We start from the raw sequence: 23,339 nt of genomic DNA on the forward strand, positions 1-23,339 counted from the left end.
CTAACATGCTAACTATTATTTTTATGTCACTAGTCACTTGAAACAAATTTAGGACGATAGGAGACAGGTTGAAATAAACCGAAATTTCCCTTTAAAGCCTAGACACACCAAACTGACATCAAAGAACTAGTGGCGACGAGGGCCAAGTGTTGCATCACCTCTTGATCAAAAAAATTGCACCTGAACACACCACAAAGATCACAGCCAACTGGCTCGTACATTCTGCACCTGCATGAGAGGTCCATACTCTCCATACCAGCAGGTAGTGGTAGTCTGTATTCGTCATTCAAAAAGGATAACCGAAACACCGACAGGAAAGATTAAAGATGCTAATTAGCCAGTTAGCACATCAACAATGCAAGCCAGTGTTGAAAGAAAAAATTACATTTACCATGCACTTCTGAACAATAACTCAAGCAATTACAAACCACTTTCCTCAATGGATAAAAAAACTAATCTTATCTAATATAACAACTTTGTTTCGATCTCACATCCTCTTAATCTTAGCTGTTTGTTTACTTTCCTCAATTCTGTTTCTCTTCCCGTGGACTGAGCTGAACTGTTAATCAGAGTGATTTAACACACAAATGGGCTCCACTGTCTCCGACATCAATACAACATGCTGAATATGCCAAAAAAAAAAAAAAAAAAAAGCTTACAAGGGCCAACCAGTGCCAACAGTGCAGGACACGCCACAAAAACTAGCATGACCAACAGCCTTATGTTAAAAACAAAGGTTTGTCATGTTTGTTTTTTTTCCAACTTTATTTTCAATTTTATTATTATTTATTCTTAAGTGTGGATGAGTAGGTTGACATGATCAACACAGTACTTATACAGAAACAGTGTCTTTCAAGTCAGTGGAATCTTACAGGCAACTGGTGTACATCAGTCCATTTTTTGCAGTATTTTACCAGTTGTCATAGTCATACTGTCGAGCACAAACTGGTGAAGGACTCACAAAGCAGACTCACAGACTCACAGAGTTCAGGGTCTTTATTCAGGTTCAGGTCGGTATACATGAATGATCAGTTACACAGACAAAATAAACCAATTCAATAGGCAAAAAGGGTTAAAAACACACTCACAGGGAACACTAGGGAAATGCTGGACCTCTTACTCAAAGGTAAAGACAATCTGGCAGCAAACAAGGGAAACAGGGACTTAAATAAACTAAGACAAGGGAGACAATGAGACACAGGTGAAACACATTAGGGCAGGGCAAGTAATCACAAAGGAGGGACACTTGACAGGACGAGGGATCTGGAACGAGACGAGACAATAGTTACCAAAAAAAAACAGGAAATACAGGGATAACAAATAAACATGAATTCAGTGAAGATTGACACCATGACACCAACAATAAACGTCCATTTAATTCATTGCAGTTGCAGTTTAGTCATCTCTTTTGGTATTTTGCCTGCAGCCATCTCTGTGCGATGGCCGAAAGTATTTTAACAAGACTGCAAAGGATTTTTCACTTTCCCAAGTATATTATTATCTCGTTAGCAGTCTCTTGCCAATATAAAAAAAAGCCCAATAATATGAAAAGCCACTTCTGTTTTTTAACAACGCTGCCTCCAGCATTTGTTTTGTCCCGGGGAACCCCTTTGTGAGAATTTCAATTTTAGAGTCACAAAATATCAAATTGTGTTCTTCTAACTCTCAGAAAGACCCCGAGGTAGTATTAGCGTCACTTTCTCATAAATTATTCCATCTTCCTCAGTTATCTCTGGGCCTGATTCTATCTCCCAATTCTGTCTGACACGAACAGTCGAGGAGAGTTTTGTATTCTTATGTGTAATCATGATCTTAGACGTTCGTTGTCTTCAATTTTAAATGCATCAATGAATATGTCGACTGCACTGGGATCACTCTCCTCATCTTGTTTACCATATAAATAAAATTTGGCTTCATTTCTGACCTAAAAAAGCTTCAATTTTGGCAAAACTTGAAGAATGATGGATATTCTTTGGGGCTCTGGCATTTGAAACATTGCACTGACTTTCTTGACAGAAGCAATAAAGGTCAAAACGTGATAAGCCCCAACTCCTCCACTGGAGACGTTTCAACAATACTTTGACTGATGATGAATTGTCAGTTCAATTGTGTTTTGGCCTTTAGAAGCTTTTCACTGATTGGCTTGATTGAAGCACCCTATTAAAAGTTGAAATCTCAAAAGGCCTATAATTCCTACACTAAAAGCCTGACTGGCACTAAACTGGCACAAATCAAGTCATTTTTATGCATGATACCCGCTGACCCAAAAGTGAGGAAGTAAAAGTAACATTGATTTGGTTAGTCCTGTACTCTCTGTCCAAAACTCTGAAGTGGTTTATGTGTTTTTCATCAAAGGGTTATTATTTGAATTCCCAACGCGCTCTTCTATTGAAAATATTTTTCAGTCTTCTGTGCTGCTGGCCCTTTTTCTCAAGTACAGCATAGCTTGTTTTCCTGTATGTTTTACCTGCCAAAGTATTCTTAATCATCAAGCACCTCAATATTTACAAGAAATCAGGTAAAATTGCAGTAGTAAACTGTTTCCCTGACATTATCTCTGCAATAAGCCCAGGGCCCCCTTCATCGTAATCAGCCAAAGCGCAGTCATTACCCCTTCATGCACCTCTAGCCTTGATGTCTCCTTTAAAACCTGCCAGGAATGTTATCATTGTTTTGTAAAGCTGAAAATATCAGAGCAGTTTATCAGAAACAGTCTTTCATGAAACCAGCTTGTTGTGTGGAGATAATGCCCTCCAGTGAATCTGAGGTAGATTTTGGAGTGTTGTGACATCTCTTTCACCACAGATTATGTAGCACTATGTTTCAATCAGTCAGCAGTGCAGTCAGTCTTCTCAAAACTTTCCTTTAAATCAACAGTTTTAAATTATTTGGATCCAATCTCCGAAGTTTTAATACAGATTTAGGGAATATAACAGCTCTGAATAAGAGATCATAAATGATGTGCTTAGCTCCTGATACTGGTGACAGCACTATTTTACGATTCATTGTCTATTGGCATTAGCTAGTATCTCCTGTGGAGTACCTCAAGGACCCATCTTAGGCCCCATCATCTTCTCTCTTTACATGTTTCCTCTTTAAAGTACTCAGGCATGTATTTCCTTTCAGTGTTATGCTGACGATACTCTGTTGTATATCACTGTCAAACCAAACAATGAGTGTGTTTTAAAGACCCTTAGTGATTGTCTTGAGGACATGGCTCATGACAATGACTAGTTGCTTTCTCTAGCTACAACAAGAGCAAGTCTGGGTTGATTATTTTGATCTCTCTTATTTTTACCAATGCTGTAGCTAACAAGTATAAGGAAATAAAGCTATGGAAGCAGCTCTGTGAGGCTGCACTTGAGCTAAATGCTGATGTCAGCATGCTAACGTAGTTATAATGATAATGCTAATTTGCTGATGTGTAGCAGGTACAATGTTTCCCTGTTCAACATCTTAGTTTAGCACGTTAGCATGCTAAGATTTACTAATTAGCACTAAAATCAAAGTATAGGGGAGAATGAGGGGAATGTCATTTGTTTTTCAGGTATTTAGTCATAAGCCAAAGTATTGGACCAACTGCAATTTTGACTTGATGATGGCGCAAGATGAAAATAGGATCACCAAAGTTAGTACAATTCATTCTGAGCATGATGCCAATTTTTTTCCCTATGAACTGATGACGGCATGACGCACCCTACTTTCCCTCTGGTTGGTCTTTTTGCCTTTGTTGGTTGGATTTGTTAGGTTTAAGCAAGAGTAGTGAGATTGATTATGGTGAGAATATCAAGGTAAGCAAATCAGAAGCAGAGTAAGGCAGAGCAGGGCAGGTCTTTGCCATTCTAGGGATCATACTTGCGAAGTGGACTTGTATGCCCGTTCAAAGTATAATGGCAATTTATCCAATAGTTGGTGAGATATTTCATTAAAAAACACAAATGTGAGCCTAAGGGTGGTGCTACAAGAAAAGTCAGGGGATCACAAAAGTCATTAGGATTTATCCTCTGGGCATAATGGATATCTGTACAAAATTTCACTTTCGCTATCCAATAGCTGTTGTTGAAATTTGGACCAAAGTGGTGGACTGACCGACAGACTGACATTGCCATCCCTAGAGTGAGTCATGAGCATGGCTAAAAGCTTCAACCAGCAATCTGCCGCAGTTAATCCATCTGCCAAAAATCTTTGTGCAAGCTTTCATTTTGACTTCTGCTTTCATGAACAGTTGTTTCAGTAGTTAGATCCAGTTTCCTTCAGCTGAAAAGATTTTCTATAATCAAGCTTTTCCTGCCACCCCATGATGAAATTATTCACAGCACGAACTGATTGTACTGTTATTCATCTACCTTTTTATGTCCCAGTGTGTCTTTGTTATTTTGTATTGATTGCTGTGACATGTCCAATTTGTACAGACTGAGATTCAGGTCTTGTTTTTTAGAAAATATTTCACAATGCTCCACTGACGAAAGCACTGATTGGCCTAAAGGAGGGCTTGTATCATTTGTGCTACTTGATATCTTTACTTGTGTGCCGTACTCTAATACTATCCCTCAGCCTCTTAGTATCCTTTTTTTCTTTTTTTCTCCCAGGACACAATAGCCATTAAGAAGCGCAGCTCGAGAACAAGACGAATACGACCTGTCTCCACCAGGCTGAGTGAGTACTGCTGTATATCCTCTTATCCTCCTCTTTCCTGTCTCACTCTGACCCCATCCCATCTCTTTCAGTTCTCCATTACTGTTTTTTCTGTTGACTCTCTTTCCCGTTTCTCCATCTGAGAAGTCTGTTAATGGCTCTTTTAATCTGGCCTGAGCCAAGTCTGAGTCAGTAAATCTCAGAGATTGTTATAAATTTGTCAACTTTGAAGCGGAAGAACGATGGCTCCCTGTAATTCCCACCTCTTTTCTCCATGACTGTGCCTTCCTAGTTTCCTGCCGTCACATCAGTTGTAATCTTTTCACCGTTCCTTGCTGTCATCAGGTCTTTGTGACGACTCCAGCTCCTCTCCACCCCCCTCAGTGCCATCGTACTCCTCACCGCTATCCCGCTCAGTGTCCTGGGAGGGCCTGTCGGAGCTGCCTACACAGGGTCTGCCTCTCCATCATGTGACACGGGTTCGGCCAAGGCCTCCGCGGAGGCACAAAGGAGGGCACATCCCTGCTGAGACAGTAAGGCGGGTTTGATCTATCCATCTATCCATTCATCCATCCATCTATCTATCTATCTATCTATCTATCTATCTATCTATCTATCTATCTATCTATCTATCTATCTATCTATCTATCTATCTATCTATCTATCTATCTCCCATTTTCTAATGTTCGTGCATGCTTGCAGTGATCCCTGTCTTTCAGAGGTAATCTAAACAAAGTGGATGGCTGCTATTGGATTAAGTCTCACTGAAGCCAGTGTAATCCATTTGTTTCAGTGCATACAGAACATTTACAAATGAAACCCAGTGCATGTAAACTGACCTCTAAAACGCGCGCGCGTGTGTGTGTGTGTGTGTGTGTGTGTGTGTGTAGCATTGCAGTGAAAATGGAGGAATAAGCCCTCTTGATGATGGACTCCCAGATTTCTATACTAAAAGAGTTCTCCCTGACAGGTAAGAGTTTCTTCATTAACATCTCTTATTATTAGCATTGTCACAAAAAATGTTTATCAATACATATCGATCCTGGATGTTTGAAACGGTTTCAAACGCATCATCGATTCAGCGGTACCAACTGTGCTTTCTCTCCCTCTCTTATTGTTAATGTTTACTACAGTCGTTCTGCTGTTATCTGCTACTAACCAAGGGGAAAAAAAGCTGTCGTTGTCATGTTATACCCTCGTTATATTTATCTTTTTATAAAGATTTTTAATTGTACGCCCTCTATTTCAGCTGACAACACTGTTTCTTATAGAACATCTTCTCCATTTACATGTTCTAGCTACAAATCTCGTTAACACACGGCCATTTCCCAAAGCCCACCCTAAAATACACAAGTACCTTCTTTTCAAGCACTCACTGACTACATTTACATGCACAAAATATTCAGGTTTTTTTTTCTTTATTCAGAATAAGACAATATTCCCACTAAGCTGTTGACATGGCTAATGAAAATTAATATCCCTGTTTACATGCAGTCATGCGTACACCAATTAACGTGCCCTAACAGGTTGTTTATCTTGTCAAAATATTGAAAAGTTGAGCTGGAGCTGTTTTCCACCAGTAGCAGAAAATGTATTGAAAATGTCAGGGTTGGGATATTTGCACGTATCCAAAAACCTGTTGATATACAAGTCTTTTAAAATATTTAAAAGCAGGTGTGTTTCTCTTATCGACCAGTTGGCTTTTCTTTTGGGCATGCATCTCTGCCACTTAAAAAAGCCTAATTCAGAATATGTAAATATGACCTGCATCAATTTTAGAAAAATGTCATATTCTGAATAATCGTGGAAAATAAGTATGAACTGATTGTCACAGTCTGCTTTGTGTCCTTATGCCTTCAGCCTTTATCAGAAGACTGGACTTATATCTATCTGTTGCAAACTATAGAGTCATTTAAGTTGCCTATATAAGTTAGTCTCTTTGTTTTCACTGCAGTCAGTTTATTATTAAAAGGATTGTGTTTTCTGGGTTTTTGAGTTTCTGTTGGCTGTGTTGTTCCCCTCCTGGGTTCCTGTGCTGCCTGGCCCTCGTTAGCCCATCTACACACCTGTCCTACATCAGCCTCGTTAGTCCTTTTTCTGCTCCAGAGTTTTTCCCATTCAATCAGCTCGCTGCCTGTTCTCCTACCTAATCACCTTATTCTCCTCAGCTGAGCTTCTTCTCCCTCTTCTCCACCTGCACTCCATCACCTCATCAGATTAGTTTGTCTTTGTTCAGTCTTTGCTTTTTTTGTTTTGTTTTGTTTTGTTTTTTCTTTATGTGATCTTCAGTTTTGCTTTCCCCGCTCTAACTTTGAATAAAAAACTGATTTTAACTGAGTATCAGTTGCCTGCAGTCTCCTGGGTTTGGGTCCACCTGCTCCACACTACATGACAGTCATTATTTTCCATTTATGTCACCGTGCTTTGAAAGTCAACTTACTGTACAGTCTTCAGACTTACTGGAGATACTGTAGGCAATACATCACGGAGAGCATTTTGTCACATTGAACTTGATATTGCGTGGTAATGCAGCTGTGAGCAGAAAGTGCTTTCACAATTCTTCTTGTTCAAGGATGTTCAAGAGTGTTAGCTGCTGAACAGCAACCTTTTACAGTAAATACAAGAACCAGACATGGTTACTTATCGTTTGCCTCCTGGGTTTAATCATCCGATAATATAGCTTGTGAATAAAATTAACTATTTTCACAGTGTACTGAAATGAATGGACACCTGTGGTTGAAATTAATCATTCTAAAATGTATGCTTTCTGTGCTTTGGGAAAAGTCAGCTGCATACTAGATTCAAATCTTTACCAAGGTTGCGTAGGAGATTTACAGACAATAAAGGGATTTTTCACCCATCAATGTAATCGTACTTAATGAGAGTATGTTACAAAATCGGGCAAACTGTCCAAACCAAGAAAGGCACACAACAAAAGACACAATATAAACCGACAAATGACACTGTCAGAGCAAAAGCATGAGCCTGAAAAGTGTAGCTTCAATGGACACAAAGATATAACCTTCAGCGGCATACCAATCAACGCAAGTTGTGTAAAAACAGCCTTTACTCCTTTACTGAATACCTTCCATTATATCAGGCTCGATTCAGATCTGAAGAACGTATTGATTTAAAGGGGACCTGTTGTGCTCGTTTTCAGGTTCATACTTTGTTTTTTTACTAGAACATGTTTACATGCTTTCATGTTTAAAAAGAAGCCTTTATTTTCCTTATACTGTTTGTGCTGGAACACCTGTATTCACTCTGAAGCCTGTTTCTTTAAACCCCCACCGCCCCCATAGCTTGAAGTCAAAAAAGGTATTTTTCTGTAGCATGAAATAACCCGGAAGACTGACACTGCCTCTGCATCATGGGGCCCATAGAGCAAGTGCACTATTCTGCCGGTCGAAAATTTTATCTACTTATTTACAGACATGTCTTTTCTAATTTGAGTCTATTGAAAAAAGTCTTTTGGGCCAAATAGTATCATGTGATGGACCTGCAAGTTGTAATTCCACTGGCTTCATAGCCTGGTGCACTTCCTGGAGGCCTGGTCATTGCAGCCAGGGAATGACTGTAACAAAGCATAGCGTAACTTTCAACTGTTAAAATGACCAAAAATATTTTAACCAACAGCCTTCACAACTGGGCATGTTTCAGCTGGAATCTGATCTAAAACTGGGAAGAAATTAATATCAGAAACCAAGATTGCATTTTTCCATGGCATTAGCATGTAGCTACATGTAGCAGTGTACTTGCAGCCTAAGAATAACTGTAATAAATGACTGTGATCCAGAATTTACACAACTGGACATGTCCCAGCAAGAATATGATCCAAAGTCTGTGAAAAATTAAAACACTGGCAACCAAGATTACTGGTTTCCCTGAGGTTTGCGCGTAGCTACATTTAGCAGTGTACTTGCAACTGGAGAATGAGTGTAGCAGAGTATAAACGCACTGTTCGCTGTGAAAAATCACTAAAAGCTTCAACACATTCTTCCAGCAGGAATCTGATCCAAAATCAGGGGGAAATTACCAACATCATCAACTAAGATAACACAGTTCCCTGATGTTAGCATGTAGCTACGTTTAGCAGTGTACTTGCAGCCAGGAATTTGCTGTGTATAGCTGCACTTTCTCACATTAAAAATCCTCAACAAAAGCTTTGAACCAACAAACCGTACATGCTCCAGCAGGAGTCTGATTGAAAAACAGTGAGAAATTAACCACATCGCCAACAAAGATTACATGTTTCCCAGGCATTAGCATGTGGCTACATGTAGCAGTCTACTTGCAGCTGGGGAATAATGTAATGGAGTACAGCAGTATTTTATACTGTTAAAAATCACCAACAAAAGCTTACCAAAGTTTTCACAGCTGGACATGTTTGAACAGGAATCTGATCCAAAATCGTAGAGAAACTAACAACTTCAGCAACCAAGATTGGATGTTTCCTTGATGTTAGCATGTATGTAGCTACATGTAGCAGTGTACTTGCAGCCAGAAAATGACTATAACGAATGGCTGTAAACCAAAATCTTCACAACTGGACATGTTCAAGCAAAAATCTGATCCAAAATCGTACAGAAAGTAACAACTTCGGCAACCAAGATTAAATGTTTCTCTGATGTTAGCATGCAGCTACATGTGGCAGGCTACGTAATGTAAATACTGCAATAGTTTTCCTGGAGCAGATGACTGTATACAGAAATCTGTCACAAGCTGATTTTGGCTTGTCTAGAAAGAAAGAAAAACATTTCTGTAATCTGATTATTCAGAGCGGTCTGAGGCCTGATGTTTTTGCTCACATGGATACTTTTACATACTTTAAGCTAACTTTTTTAAAACTTGGGCCACGTTTAATATGAACATCCAACACCCAAAATAAAGAAAATCATAATAGGTCCTCTTTAAGTGTAATGCTTTCATAAGAAACAAAAAGTTAAATAAATGTGACATGACCAGACATCCAAATCTGAATCCAGTGACATTTTGATTAACATACGTGTGATCACATCCACACATTCAAACAGACCTGTTGGGTTCTGACAGTTTCTGAGGCTTTATTTTAATTGGCTCATCTTTAGGTTATTATTTCTCATAATTCAAGAAGGTTGTGTTCCTCCGACCAGCGTGTTATCTGTCTTTGAAGTAATCTCATGGTGAGGTTCAGCTTGTTTAGCACATCCTGCGGCTGCTCATACATTCAGAGGCAATTGAATCTGCTGTCCATCATTTTTGCTCAATTATAACATAAATTTAGTCACTCTTTGATGATTAGAGGAGCTGGAGCTGGCTGTTTGAAGCTTTTGGTGTGAGGTAACAAGACGTGATTGGTTAGTTGGTGACTGCATGTTGTTGATCAAAGGGGTCTGAGACTCAAAGAGAGGAGGAATTTTTTCTTTTTTTGACAGAGTTCAAAGGAGGATGTTATTTTGTCATTAGCAGCTGGTGATTTTTGTTGTTTTGCAAAATGAACGTTTGTTCCAAGAGCAATCATTCAAATGAAACAAAATTTTAAATGAATGTTCTAAACATGCAGAACCACCACTGGTTCACTTTGAAGTATTGAAGCAGCAGTTTGGTAATCCTTTATTTTGGTGGAGCTGAATTCAGGAACAGCTGTCACAGCTTATCAGAATAACATTGCTCCCTTCCACACTGCAGGTTAAGTCAGTGCTTTTAATATGATTGCATATAATATAAAAAAGTGCACTTTAGATAAATCATTGTGTAGCCAGAGATGTAGCCTAGCAACGCTGAAATTGTCGCTGTACCAGAAACAAAGCAGGGAAACAGTCAGTGTGGATGGCTGCGATGAGTTCAAAGACATCCTAACAGAGATGACTGGACTGTATGTGTGACATTTCCACCTCTCTCACCTCTTTCAGTCAGCTCTCCTCTCTGCACAAAGCTCACTCGCTGAGGAGGAAGAAGAGGAGAAATATGTTGGCCATCTTTGGTTTTCGTAAAAACCGCAACCAAACTTTGTCCAATCAGGGGCCAGAGCCTGAAGCCGAGGTTTACGGAGATGGGTGTCACTTTGTTGCTTCAGCACCCACAGGGTTTGTGTATGCACACACACAACACACACACAGTCCGTTTAGAAAGGTACAGCCTTGAAAACACAACACAATGCTTATATGGTGCATTAGATAATAATACACACACACAAAGACCCATTTTCCTTCCATATTCTGCTGTACAGCTTCACATTCATCTCTTCTTGGTTCTCATAAGAACATTCAGCAGCACTGAATTACATAAATACTCTGACAAATATCACTCTAAATCTCCCTCATTTCTTTGTTGATATGAGAAATGGCTGGTAGTGCAGGCAGGCTGATAACAGCGTGTGTACACAGATGTAGATGACAGCCGGTGGCTCTGATTCTGGATTCAACAGTCAGCCAAGTGATTAAGGATGAACACGCTGCATGTCAAATACAGATTAGGATAGCAAGATAGATGATTTCTGCAGAAAAATGATACTTTCTAATCAGACTGTTGTCAAAGCTTGTTACATTTCAGTCTTAAAGGACTGATGTGGAGGATTTAGTGGCGTCTAGTGGCTGAGGTTGGAGACTGCAACCAAGTGAAACCTCTCCTGTATTCCAAGCCATGTGTAGCTGCAGACGCATTCAGTTTAAAGCCTACATGATACGCCCCTACAAACCGTGCCCACCACTAGTACAAGGCAAGCCCACCAACAGACGGTTTGTTTGAATCCTCCTACAGCACAACGTTGAAGTGAACAAATATGAGGCCAAACATAGCAATAATCCACCTTTATAATTCTTTGCACATAAAGATGGGATTTACCTCATGTAATTAGACATAACCGTTATCATTAGGCTAGCCCTACCCCTACATTTGCGCGTTCCCGCGAGGGATAGTGGTGTCCTAATTCCTTTTTGCGTGTAGGGGTAAGGGGCATAATCAGGGGTAGTGGGTATGAAACTAGCCCTTCGGTGCGAGGGATTTCAGATACTGACTTGCCAGCGAGGGGTAGACGTCGCCAAGGCTACCACCGAGCAAGAGACGGGGAAAAAAGTTCATACATAGCTAATGTTACCGTCGTCAGGTCGCTTGTTAGCTAGCTAGCTAGCTCGCACTATCTGGCATCTGTCATCTGTCCTGTTCCGCAAAATTGTCAGACTTTTCACATTACGATAACACGCCAGCTAGTATAACTATGCTGCCTCGTAATGTTAGCTGGTTAGCTAGCTAGCAGAAGTCCCTTGTCGTCTGTCATTCATCAAACGATGCATGATGAATGCGGCAAACGCGATCGGTAGAATGAATGAGACTCCATTGTAGATGCCGGTTGGAAATGTAGATGGCTCGCAGCTTCCTGTTTACGATAGTTTCGTATGCGTGAACGTAACCAACGCGGTGACATAGTGAGTGGTGTCCCAATTCCTAGGGAAAGGTTTCTACCTCTACCCCTTGTTGCTTCATTTTGAGGGCCAAGGGCTAAGGGGTAGTGGCCAGGGGGGGTATTGGGATTGGGCCTTAATATAATAGCTAGATAAATGCTAACTTAAAGGCCCAGACGCACCAAACCAACATTGAAAAACTAGTGGTGACAAAGGCTGACTGATGTGTCGCCTCACCTCACCTATTTCTCTGCCAAAAAGCTGCGCTTGAACACAACACAACTTTACTACAGCCAACAGCTAACTAGTTGTACAGTCTGAGCCTGCATGACAGTAAAAAATTCTCTGTAGCAGCAGGCGGTAAAGTCTGGATTCATCGTTAAAAAAGGGAAAACAGAAGACCAATAGGAGACATTTAAGATGCTAATTAGCCAGTGAGCACATTGACTCACAACCTGATGTTGAAAGAACATAGTATATTTACCATGCGCCAGCGAACAAAAACACAAACAGTTATGAACCATTTCTGCTTAAGAGTTCGATGGCTAAAACAAGAAATGTTATCTTATATAACAAGTTTGTTTTGATCTCATACCCTTTTGACTTTAGCTGCTTGTTTGCTTTCCTAACTTCCGTTTCTCTTCTCGTCCACTGAGCTGAACTGCCAATCAGAGTGATTTCATTCGCAGAAGGGCTTCGTTGTCTCGACACCAATTCAGCATACTGAATCAGCCGAAAAAAAAGCTGACGAGGGCCAACGATTGATCAGTGGGTGGCTTAGGGTGTCAGGGCCCTAAGGTTTTCTTCAGGGCTTCTGCTTTGGACCAAAGGGCAATGTGGGCTGACCATGGACTGATGCGTGGGTATGGTGGGCTAGTCTCATAGCCACTCCAGCCGCAGTTATACCTATTCGTGTAGGAGAGTGTAGGAGAATGATGGTGGCAAACATGAAAATGCGAATGGCCCTATCTAGAGTTAGTGTTTGGTTTGTCCGTTCTGGGCTACTGTAGAAATAACATTGCAGACTTTGTGGAAAAGGACCTGGGGTCTCATTTATAAGTGGTGCGTTCATACAAAATGAGGCCTGAAAGATGCATACACTACTTCCCACGCAAAAGTTGTAATCTGTAAAAAAAAAAAAAAAAAAAGATTGTATGGGAGCAACTTTGACCCACGCTCACAAACATTTTGGAGACAGGAAATTGCCGACACAGATGGTAATATAAACGGCTCATTCTAAGGTTATAAAAATGCGATGACTCTTAGTTTCAGGTTTATACACTAAAGAAAGCATAGCTACAAATGTTATATTCCATTTCTGCCTTATAACCCCCTAAATCCTACACACAGGACCTATAATACTTTTTATGGAAACAGCAGCCTTGTGGCTCATTGTCATTGTCAGTGTCTTCCAACTTTCAGGACAGCCACAGAGAATGTATACACACTCCTTCAGCCTCCAAGGTCTGCTGCCAGGGCTGGATCTCCAGGCGAAGGGGCTGATGGGAAGACAAATGATCACCAAGGGAAAACTACGCTCATCTTGAGTCCGCCGCCAGTGCCGGGCATCCCTCACCCGGGTGTAGGAGGAAGCAAACACCCCTTTTTTTCTCCCAGAGAGGTACAGTGAGTGGGACCCACTACAAGCATTCATTTCATTGGAAGTTTGTCTCGGGTACGATCTTTTCTTTTGCCTCTCTTTGTTGTGTTTTGACAGAAACCCGAAGTGGATTCTGTGTTTGAACATCCAGAGGAGACAGACAAGTACTGGGTGGACGACAAACAGAGGCCAACGGAGATTCTGCAAGTGGACAAGTCGTGGATGGAAACAAGGCAGAGCGACCAGCATGCTGAGAAACATTTAGAGAGACAGCGGTTTGATAGCAGGGGGCAAGAAAGAACTTTTGGAGAACCGAGAACAACCGACAGACAAACAGACAGGTACTGGACTGAGAGCAGACACCCCGAAAGACACGTGGACAGACAGTGGACTGTTGACAGACACACCCAGCGACAGATTGACAGAAAGATAGAAAGACAGTGGATGGGTGGCAGACAGATAGACAGGTCATGGTCTGAGAACAGGCCGACGGACATACAGGTGGACAGTCAGTGGACTGAGAGCAGACAAGCGAGCAGGAAGACAAGTGAGAGACAAGTGCAGGCGCTTCATTTGGCTCAAAGGCCGCTGCCTCCATACCCATCAGACAGGACGCCTTCGCCAAAACAGGAAACAGATCCTCTGAAAACTACAGAGGCGTCAGCTACAGACTGGCAGCAGCAGGACACGCAGGGAGACAGACAAATGTGTCCAGATGCCAGTGCAGGGTTCACAGAGGGATGGAGGAGCAGCGGAGGAGGAGGGCGAGTTCCCTGTGCAACTAAACCCGATCCCCCGCCACAAAGCAGTAAACCCAACCTGTCCAAACTGAGGCAGAGACATCGGCTCGAGAGCTCAGACGCTCTACCAGGTACTTCACTGTCAGCTACGTGCTGCAGGCTGGAAAGGAGGTTTAAACTTTTGCTGAGAGGTTTCAGCTGCAGTCGTCGCCTGAGTGTATTATCACACCACAAACCGACATGTAGGTAACAGTCATTTCTTTTAATTCATAGGTACAGAGGAGGAAGGGGAAACAGAGAGGGATCCTGGAAAGATGGAAAAGAAAGAGAGAGAAAAAAGAAGAGATTCGGAGGGTCAACCTCCTCCGATTCCAGAAAAGGTGTGCGATTTATAGCCCTGCATGATTCGGTTTGTTTTATGTAGGAAAACTAATCCACAGTATCCACAGGCCTACTGTAAATATAGAGCAAATTTTCCAGTACAGATAATTGTCTTTATCCTCTTGATTTGTTCATGTTTTCTGTTCTGATCCGAAAAACAGCCAAAGACGTCCTCGTATGTGACTTTTTCAAAAGAAGCAGCCAATGAGAGGAACCTACCTCCTCCTCCTGTACCACCTCCTGTGAACAAGCCTGCACATGGATTACCAGACAGGGCTGCAAGTCAAGGTAACTCCACTGAACACACAAACAAACAACTTGGTGGTGTTAACAAATGTGAGACTTAAAGCGCTCAGTTGTGTTCACATTCCCATTATGAGATTTTTCAGATATCTGCCTGACTTTGATATCACTGTAAACGGTTTACTTTTTGTTCAGACTCTTATTTTGGGATGTCCAGGTGCAAATAAACAGCTCAGCTACAGAAAACTTTCATGAACAGTTCAACATTTTGGAAAAAACACTTATTAGCTTTCTTGCAGAGAGTTAGATGAGAAGGTTGATACCACTCTCCGGTCCTTGAAGTGCTTGAATTTTGAGGGGAAAAATCAAATACTGGAGTACTTTGAAAATAGCCCACAAAGTGCTTAAAGTCCTTGAAATTCCTTCCACTCTTCCACTCAAGGCAAGGCTAAATTTAACATGACTTAACTTACTTGCCTTTGAAATGTTACGTTGGATTTTTTTTAGATTTTATACAGTTATGCCTAAAAAGAATGTGTTAAGTAACCTTTCACTGAAAAGAGGGACATTGATCACATCTATTTATTTTTCATAAAAACTTATATTTTAAACTGAATTATTTCCCTTGAGTAAAGTCTCATGGCAAATTTAGCGATACATATCAATTCTGAATATTTGAATCGGTTTCAATGCTCATTTTCCACTTTATCGATGCAGCAGTAACCGACCCAGTCTCACTCCAACCTTGAACATCGGCATGATACACAGCCTGTCGCCATAATAGTTTAACGTGGCTGGTGGTGCAGGGGAAAACATGGCGGGACAAAAATGAGAGTTAAGGCAGCAAAAGTCCGAGTAGGGTGGGTGGGTCCAACAAACACCGACTTGTCTCGGGAGAGTTGTGCTCACATCCCGTAAAATTATAAACTCGAACCCGTTCTTTTTTTCTAAACCCAACCACATGCGTTTGTTTTTGTAGGAAGAAAAATTTCAATCAATTTGCCTTGTTGTACCAACATAGTGCGTTTAATTTGAAAGAGACTGTATGTAAATGTAAATGTATTTTGAAAGGAGACAATGCATGTAACAGGCAGAACTTGACACGGCAATAAGAAAATCATGATAATAAGAGATAAAACTACCTGTTGTTGTTTTCATACCTGTTGTTCAGGTGAAGAAGGATTGAGACCTCAGGCACCAGTGAAACCACAGAGGAACAGAAAGGCCATGTCTTGTGACGCAGGTACAGTTTGTCGTTTCTGCATCACAGTAAATACTCTTACTATTTACCCAACAGGTCGCTACATGGTACATTTATGTTGGGACTTTGTGTATATACGTTGACCTGTGTGTAAAGCGTCTGTATCTAACTGTTAATTTGTGTTTCTTTGTCCTCACTGAACTCAGGCACTGACAGGGAAAGCCCTAATAACGTTGAGAAGCCCCCAAATCGCAAACCCCCCGTGAAAAAACCTAGACTACCCCAAAACAGAAATAAGTCACTGGACTTGTCTGGTACATGTCTCTCTGTTTTTATATATGTGTGTGTGTTTGTGTGTGTGTGTGTAGCAGATGTCAAGTGGTAAAGTGAGTCAAGTGGTAATTAAAACACCACAGTATGTGTTATAATGTGGAACGTGATCATTAAATTGCAATCTATTAAAAGTTAAACACGGGATACTTAAATAAGCAGTGTGTAAGATTTAAGGGGATTTAGTGCCATGTGGCAGTGAGGATTGCAGATTGCAACCAGCTCAAACTTTTCCCGGTCATGATTCTGATCACACAGAAAGTGTTTTAGCAGCTGGAGGCGGATTTTGTAATTGTTTTTAAAGAGAATGAAGCTTTTTACTTTTGTTTTTGGCATTGCAACGCACCTCGCGTCTCTGTGCTCTTGGCACCTGGCGTTTTTGCTGGAGCACTCTGAACTCCTCAAGTTGAAAAAAACTTGAGCTCCGAGCGAAAGAATGCCCCACATAATCTCTTCTTACATCATCTTTTTTATCCCATTGTCCAATCAGATGATTTGAGAGGCGGACCAAGTTTACAGTCTGTAAACAATAGAGGAGAAACAGCAGGATGTCAAACTGCCCCCGAGTCATCCTAAAATATGCCTGGAAATGGTCATCAGTAAGGAGAAGCTCCTGGACCAACTGGTGGTACTCCCCATGATACACCCTCTTTATTAGGGTCTCATGTACCCACACAGATCTCTGTTTCCCTGTGCCCAACAAACTATTAGCTGACTATTAGCCTCTCACCCTCAACCAGAGCTACAGCAGCTACCCTCTGCCTCAGCATTTAGTAACTAGATACTAATTACAGTGAAAAGATTGATTACACTGGAAGTTATAGGGTGGTTGCCTGGCAATGATGAAAAGGCGCAGCAAGCGTTTCTTTTACTAGTGGCATGCAATTAGTGTTGCCTTAGTGTTGTGTTGTTTGGAGGTTTTCACCGAACTGTCCAGAGCCGAATTATCAGCAGAGGCCTCTTCTTCTCCAAAACAAACAGACCAGGTGATTTAAACCTGTAAAAACACTTAATAAAGCAGTTTCACCTTACAAATCAGGGGTTTCCTGTGCTGTTTGGCATGTTGGAGACGGGCCACGAGCCCAGCACCTGCTAATGTGTGCTCACGTTTTCTCACTAACTAAAGATCAAGACTTTCAGGAGGTTTTTGCCTTGTGCCAAATTGTCAGAATAGGTCTCTTCTTCTACAAAACAAACGGACCTGGTGATTTAAACTGGTGAAACACTGAATAAAGCTGTTTCACATTTATTTGTGGAGGAGCTGTGAACTACAATGGCGGATATGAAAACGTGAATGGCCCTATTTAGAGCCAGTGTTTGGTCGACCTGGTCTCACTCTGAAGTCGTCAAAATCCAGCACTTGGGCAGTGACTTGTGGCGTCAGACACTGACGAAAAAAACGTCCTTTAACGTCGGCATGATACGTGGCCGGTTGCCATTATAGTTTAACAGCGCTCGGCGACAAGAACAGAAATTACAGCTGGGATAGTCCGAGTCGGGGGGTCAGGAAAGGTTGTGGATTGGTCAAACAAACACTGACTTTCACCCGGGAGGGTGTTTTTTGTGTCCCACAAGTTTAAAGAGCCAAACCCTGTTCTTTTTTTCCTAAACTTAACCACTTGTTTTTGTTGCCTAATCCTAACCACGTGTGTTAGTTTTCGAAGGAAATAGAGCATCAATTTTCGTTGTTGTACTGACGTAGTGCGTTTATTTTGAAAGAGACTGCATGTAAACGGTAAATTTCCTGTGAAAACAGAAGTGTATTTTTAAAGACGATGCATGTAACAGGCAGAACTTGATACGTCCCAGAACGCCAACAGCCAACACACTCATGACCAAATGTTGATATGTGACGAAGTCTGTGTGAGAATGTGTTGGTCTGTCTGTTCTGGGCTTCTACATATACAAGGTGGTGCAACATGGCGATCTCTGTGGACGAGGACCGACTCCATAGATATAAACAGCTCATTCTAAAGCAACAAAAACATGATAATGAGTTTTTCAGGTGATTATACACTAAAGAATACGTTGTTATTATATTATATTCCATTTCTGCCACTATATCCCCCTAAATCCTGCACACTGCACCTTTAACCTTACATCTCTACACATTGTGAACTTACTGTTTTAAAGTATCTGTAGATCTGAATGGATAAAATGTATTGATTAACCACAGTGATATTTTTCTGATCGTAGCGACTCCCTGCCACTGATCACCCTCGTGTCCTGTTCTACTTTATAGACAGCCTCAACTCAGCCTCTGGTCACAGCGAGCTGTTGTGATGCCCGAGAAATTCACCCGCCGCTGTCCGGCCGGAGCGTTGTCATGACAACTGTGGAGCATTTCATCCAACGAGGAAACAAAGAAAAACCATACGAGGACGAGGAGGAGGGGGAGAGCCAGAGAGAAAATGTCTGACAGACATCATAAAGCATCAGTCACTTGCTTCTGTTGAAACACTCTTTTTCCTTAATGTCACGTTCCTCTCTTTCTTCACCCCGACTGTGTTTCTGTTTCCTCTCACATGAAAACTCTTTTTGTGGCTACAGTATTTTAACAGTATTTGCTACTTTAGAAAACCCAAAATGATCATTGTCTTTTGTGTTGGTGGACGGTGGGCTGAGTGTTGGAGCGTTGTGGCTTTGCTAGACAGATAAAAAAAAAAAGTCTTTATTAGAATGTGATTTCTTAAATCTGCAATGCATTTTTGACTGCTGATACAGTTGATTGCCTTGGTTGACACTTGAAAATGAGTTGCTTCTTATCAGATGAAACTTGATGATTTATATCTAGTTTTGCTTTCAGGAACTGAAAGGTAATATATTTTATAGAAAAAAATAAATATTATGTATGAGCACCCTCACTGTATGAATAAAACACTAATGGAAAAAAACTGTGATGCTTCTTTGTGGTTCGCTAAATCACGTTAAATAAACTGTTTCAGTTGAAATATACTTAAAGGAATTCTTCACATCAGTTATTGACCCCATGCTACGTTCAGTTCCTGAAGAAAACTTTTTTCTGGCATGCCTCCACGGTAAGCAAAGAATCCAAAAACAGAGAAAACTGATAATGAATTGAGGTCACAGGGATCCACATTTAACAGCAGACTTAACAAAGTCTCATTTATGCAGTCATATGCTCAGCACTTCCCAAACAGAAGGCCCTCTCCAACGGGGAACTGAGCGGACAGTAAAACTTATCTATGCTCTCTTCAAAGCCAGACTCCATTGACAAAAATTAATTTTACATCACTGAACACAGAAGCTGTTGGTCTACCACTGCCTCAATCAGTTAGTTTGTTTGTGTTATTGTGTGACTTTGCTGAATCCGAACTAACCCTTAAACCCAGTTCAGATCAATGATTTGCGATGAGACTGGTTTAAGGACGTAAAGCACCTGTTTCAACAGCCAATCAGCTTGTAGTGAAGTTTGCTGGTCGAGTCAAAAAAACCACAGACGGCGTGTTCGCTTGCTAAAGCAGGTACTCCATCCCCACCGAGTCCTCTGTTTCCGTCCTCACAGTGTATGTGTATGTGCTTATGCTTCCTCACACACGCATATTTTCACTGACTAACTAATTGGCGCTGCTTACTTATATTATTGTGGTGCATTTATTGTGAATACAGTCCATCTGATGCTCGTTTTGTTTGTTTTTTACCATTTCATCACTACTACAAATACAACAGCAGCCAGTATCTCACTATCACTATCCTCATTCATATTTTAGGAAGCTACAAATTATATTCAGCCACAAAATAAGACTGAAAAGCTGGAAATCAGAGCATAGAGATGACATGCAGCAAAGGGCCACAGGCTGGAGTTGAGCCCGGGCCGCTGCGGCAACAGCCTTGTACATGGGGCGCCTGCTCTACCACTAAGCTACTGACACCCCCACATGACTCCTTCTATATGCATATTACCCTACTTCTCTGCAAAGTTTATTGTTACTGTACAGCTCCTCTCAGCTCTGTGGACTCTTTAATAGCATCTTTGTTTTCATTTCGCTAACTGTTCTGGTTCACTCTCACCGCTCTTCTGGTGTTATTTACAGCGAAAACTCATCAAATCCATCATGTGCTACCTATACAGCACCAGAAAGGTGTTAGTAACTCACTAGTGTACACACAGTAGTGGAGCATTGAGCAGCTAAAAAGCCAGGTGTGTCTTTCAGAAGTTGGTGGGAAACAGCTAAAAGGAGAATTTTTAGGCAATGACTCACTTACAGTCATCAGGTGGGAAGAAAAACAGCTCTAAATGAATGTTTATGTTGCTCCATGTTTGCTGGTTGTGTAAACAAGTTCACCACATCTACATAAAAGGGATAATATGTCAAAGTGTTTAAGGCTTGTTTCTGCAGCCCCCAAGTGGACAAAGAGGTCAAATGTCTCAACATCAATCAGAATCTGGTTTATTCCAAAGTAGGTTTTCACATACAAGGAACCTGCTGTGGAGTTTTGGTGCATAACATGAACATTTTAGGAGAAAATTAAAAGAAAAGTAAAGCAAGTACTGCAAAAATCAAGAGACAAATATTGAATAAAATTGCAGTAAATTATGAAAACATAGAATACTATTAAAAAAAATATGTGCAATATATCTAAAGAGAAATAAAAGAGATGTAAGAGAGGTGTGCTAAGACAGTGGTCCAGCCACAGGGTCCAGATATCGCCACAGTCATTAGTTCAAGGTCCACACATCAATATATTCAGTGTCATACTTGTGTTTGGCCATGTCGTCCAGCTAGTTTGCTGTCGCTGTCAAGTAGCTGTCCATTATTCACTCATTTTACAGCAAGAAAGGGCACTTTAGAACAAAAACTTGGTGCTCCAAATGTATTATTTGAACTTAAAAATAAAGTGTGTTGACACATCTGCGAGTCACTTACAGTATACCCTTTTTCCATAGTTACATTACTAGTTACGCGCCATTGTCAGTTTAGACGCGCCGTGCCATGCCAAGCCGCAACAGAGATGGACCCTCTTAAGAGTAGGTCCAAAAGTTGGGTCACCCGCTCTCAAGCGGGTAGCGGTGACATCTCGCTGACCGCAGCCAACCCTTGACGACCCCCATTCTGTCCCCGAAACAAGCCTGTGTGTTGTGTGACTCTCCTCACCTCTGTCTGCAGGACACCAGAGAGAAAGCCATCTTAAAAAGTCTCTCTGTGTCCAGCTCTCAGGAGTTTTGTAGCTTCTAACTGAATCTCTGTGGTTTGGAGTTTAGTTTCTCTCCTGCGTCCTGTTTTTACTTTAGATATCTGCTTTATTTTACTGTTTCATGTTCACTATTGGCCTTATCAGAACTTGTGTGAAGTTGCTGCTGAAAACCCAACATTTCCTTGTTTTGCTTCACAATAGTAGTTTATTCATAAAAAAATAACAGGGGACTTTTATTCTGAAGAATCTATTGGAAATGAAATTTGTTATCAGTGAATCAGCTGAGCTTTATTAGCAGTTTTTCTTCAATAAAGACAAGTCTAATAATACTGCAGGGAGGAAAGTGAAAGCAGAAACAGCCACAGTGAGATGTTGATGAAGAGCTGCAGACAACAGGCTCTTACTGAACCTCTGCGAACAGCTCACCTCCAACAGGTAAACTTCTCTTACCTGCCCTGCTGTGGATAAACATGTTACAAAAATTACAGGGGACTTAAGCTGTGGATCAGCCTGCTGCTTTTAAACGTCATCAGTCAAGAGAAGCTGTCATCAGTTTAAGACACACCTTCAAGGAGGTGTGCTGAGCTGACGGCCAAGCCAGACCATGACTGTCAAAAAGAGCTATTACAGTCCTTTCAGAGTGGACTTGCGACCTACTTTTGGACCATGACCCACCAGTTGGGAACCACTGGTCTAAGAGATGAAGGGAAGTAATGGAAAACTACTGGACTAATTAAAGCCTAATTAGTTCACCATCACCCTAAAAAGTGGAATATTTAAGCTGCTGAATTCATCCAGTGACTAGCTTGATTTCCATGATCACAGGTGGAGGCTTAATTTACTTCAGAAATGCATCTCTCCAGTTGGCATGGCAACCTGATATATTCAGAAGTCAAAGAATGTGAGAAACAGCAGGGGGCGACTGATCCCTACAAATGAGGCAGAAACACACACTCACACACACTTGCATTCACACACACACTCACATGATTTGAGTGGAGCAGCAGTCTCGCGGGTTGTCATTAGCAACCGTGCCGTGACCTTTTTTCTAAAGATGCTGTAATGAGTCAGATACCAGTTACAGCCAGGGTAAGGAAATCTTCGCAGTTTGTTGAGATGTAGATAAAGAGTTTGTTTTTTTAAACCAAGTCAGTGATTTTTAACGAGCAAACAGCCTCTGGAGAAATGCTAAGCAGTTTTTTTCTTTTTTTGGATGACTGAGACTAATTGCTGTGTTCACTTAATATTACACATGTATATTTTTGCACAACAGTCTTCTCTTTTCCCCAGATGTTATGGCTGCTCAGATGAGGGAGATACTGTGTGTGTGTGAACTTTAATTCATTCATTCAATCATTCAGCCTCCACATTAATTAATCACCGCAGTTTTCCAGATAAAAGATGATTTAATATCCTGCCCCGCATCCACTCTCAGCCCAGTGTGTGAGCTACAAGCAAGCCTCCGCTGGAGCAATTTAACATCTCAAATTTTGATTTATGGTGAGATTACAGGCAGCGTATTGGCAGTCTCTGCAACAATGACTTCATAACAGTACAGTGAAATATAACCCTAGTGTTGGTTTGAACTTTTACTCCCACTCCACCTCGAATGTAATGTGGAATCCACAGTGAGTGAGTCCTCTCATGCAATGATACTCCCCAAAATGAATGTG

The 23,339-nt window shown here is 41.2% G+C and overlaps 1 protein-coding gene across 1 annotated transcript in view; it reads left to right on the forward strand.

Annotated features, from left to right (window-relative positions):
- The window catches only part of LOC126397304 (capping protein, Arp2/3 and myosin-I linker protein 3-like), a 51,581-nt gene extending 32,250 nt beyond the window's left edge, over positions 1-19,331 (forward strand). The window contains exons 30-40 of the mRNA XM_050055973.1: positions 4,590-4,656; positions 4,981-5,168; positions 5,526-5,605; positions 10,527-10,700; positions 13,437-13,635; positions 13,732-14,485; positions 14,628-14,734; positions 14,897-15,023; positions 16,150-16,221; positions 16,386-16,493; positions 18,752-19,331. Coding sequence (XP_049911930.1) covers positions 4,590-4,656; positions 4,981-5,168; positions 5,526-5,605; positions 10,527-10,700; positions 13,437-13,635; positions 13,732-14,485; positions 14,628-14,734; positions 14,897-15,023; positions 16,150-16,221; positions 16,386-16,493; positions 18,752-18,792 — 1,917 coding nt within the window. The 3' untranslated portion in view covers positions 18,793-19,331. The remainder of the gene's footprint in view (positions 1-4,589; positions 4,657-4,980; positions 5,169-5,525; positions 5,606-10,526; positions 10,701-13,436; positions 13,636-13,731; positions 14,486-14,627; positions 14,735-14,896; positions 15,024-16,149; positions 16,222-16,385; positions 16,494-18,751) is intronic.
- Positions 19,332-23,339: the final 4,008 nt, after the last annotated feature.

Source organism: Epinephelus moara, chromosome 10 (assembly GCF_006386435.1).
Source record: "Epinephelus moara isolate mb chromosome 10, YSFRI_EMoa_1.0, whole genome shotgun sequence".
NCBI lineage: Eukaryota > Metazoa > Chordata > Actinopteri > Perciformes > Serranidae > Epinephelus > Epinephelus moara.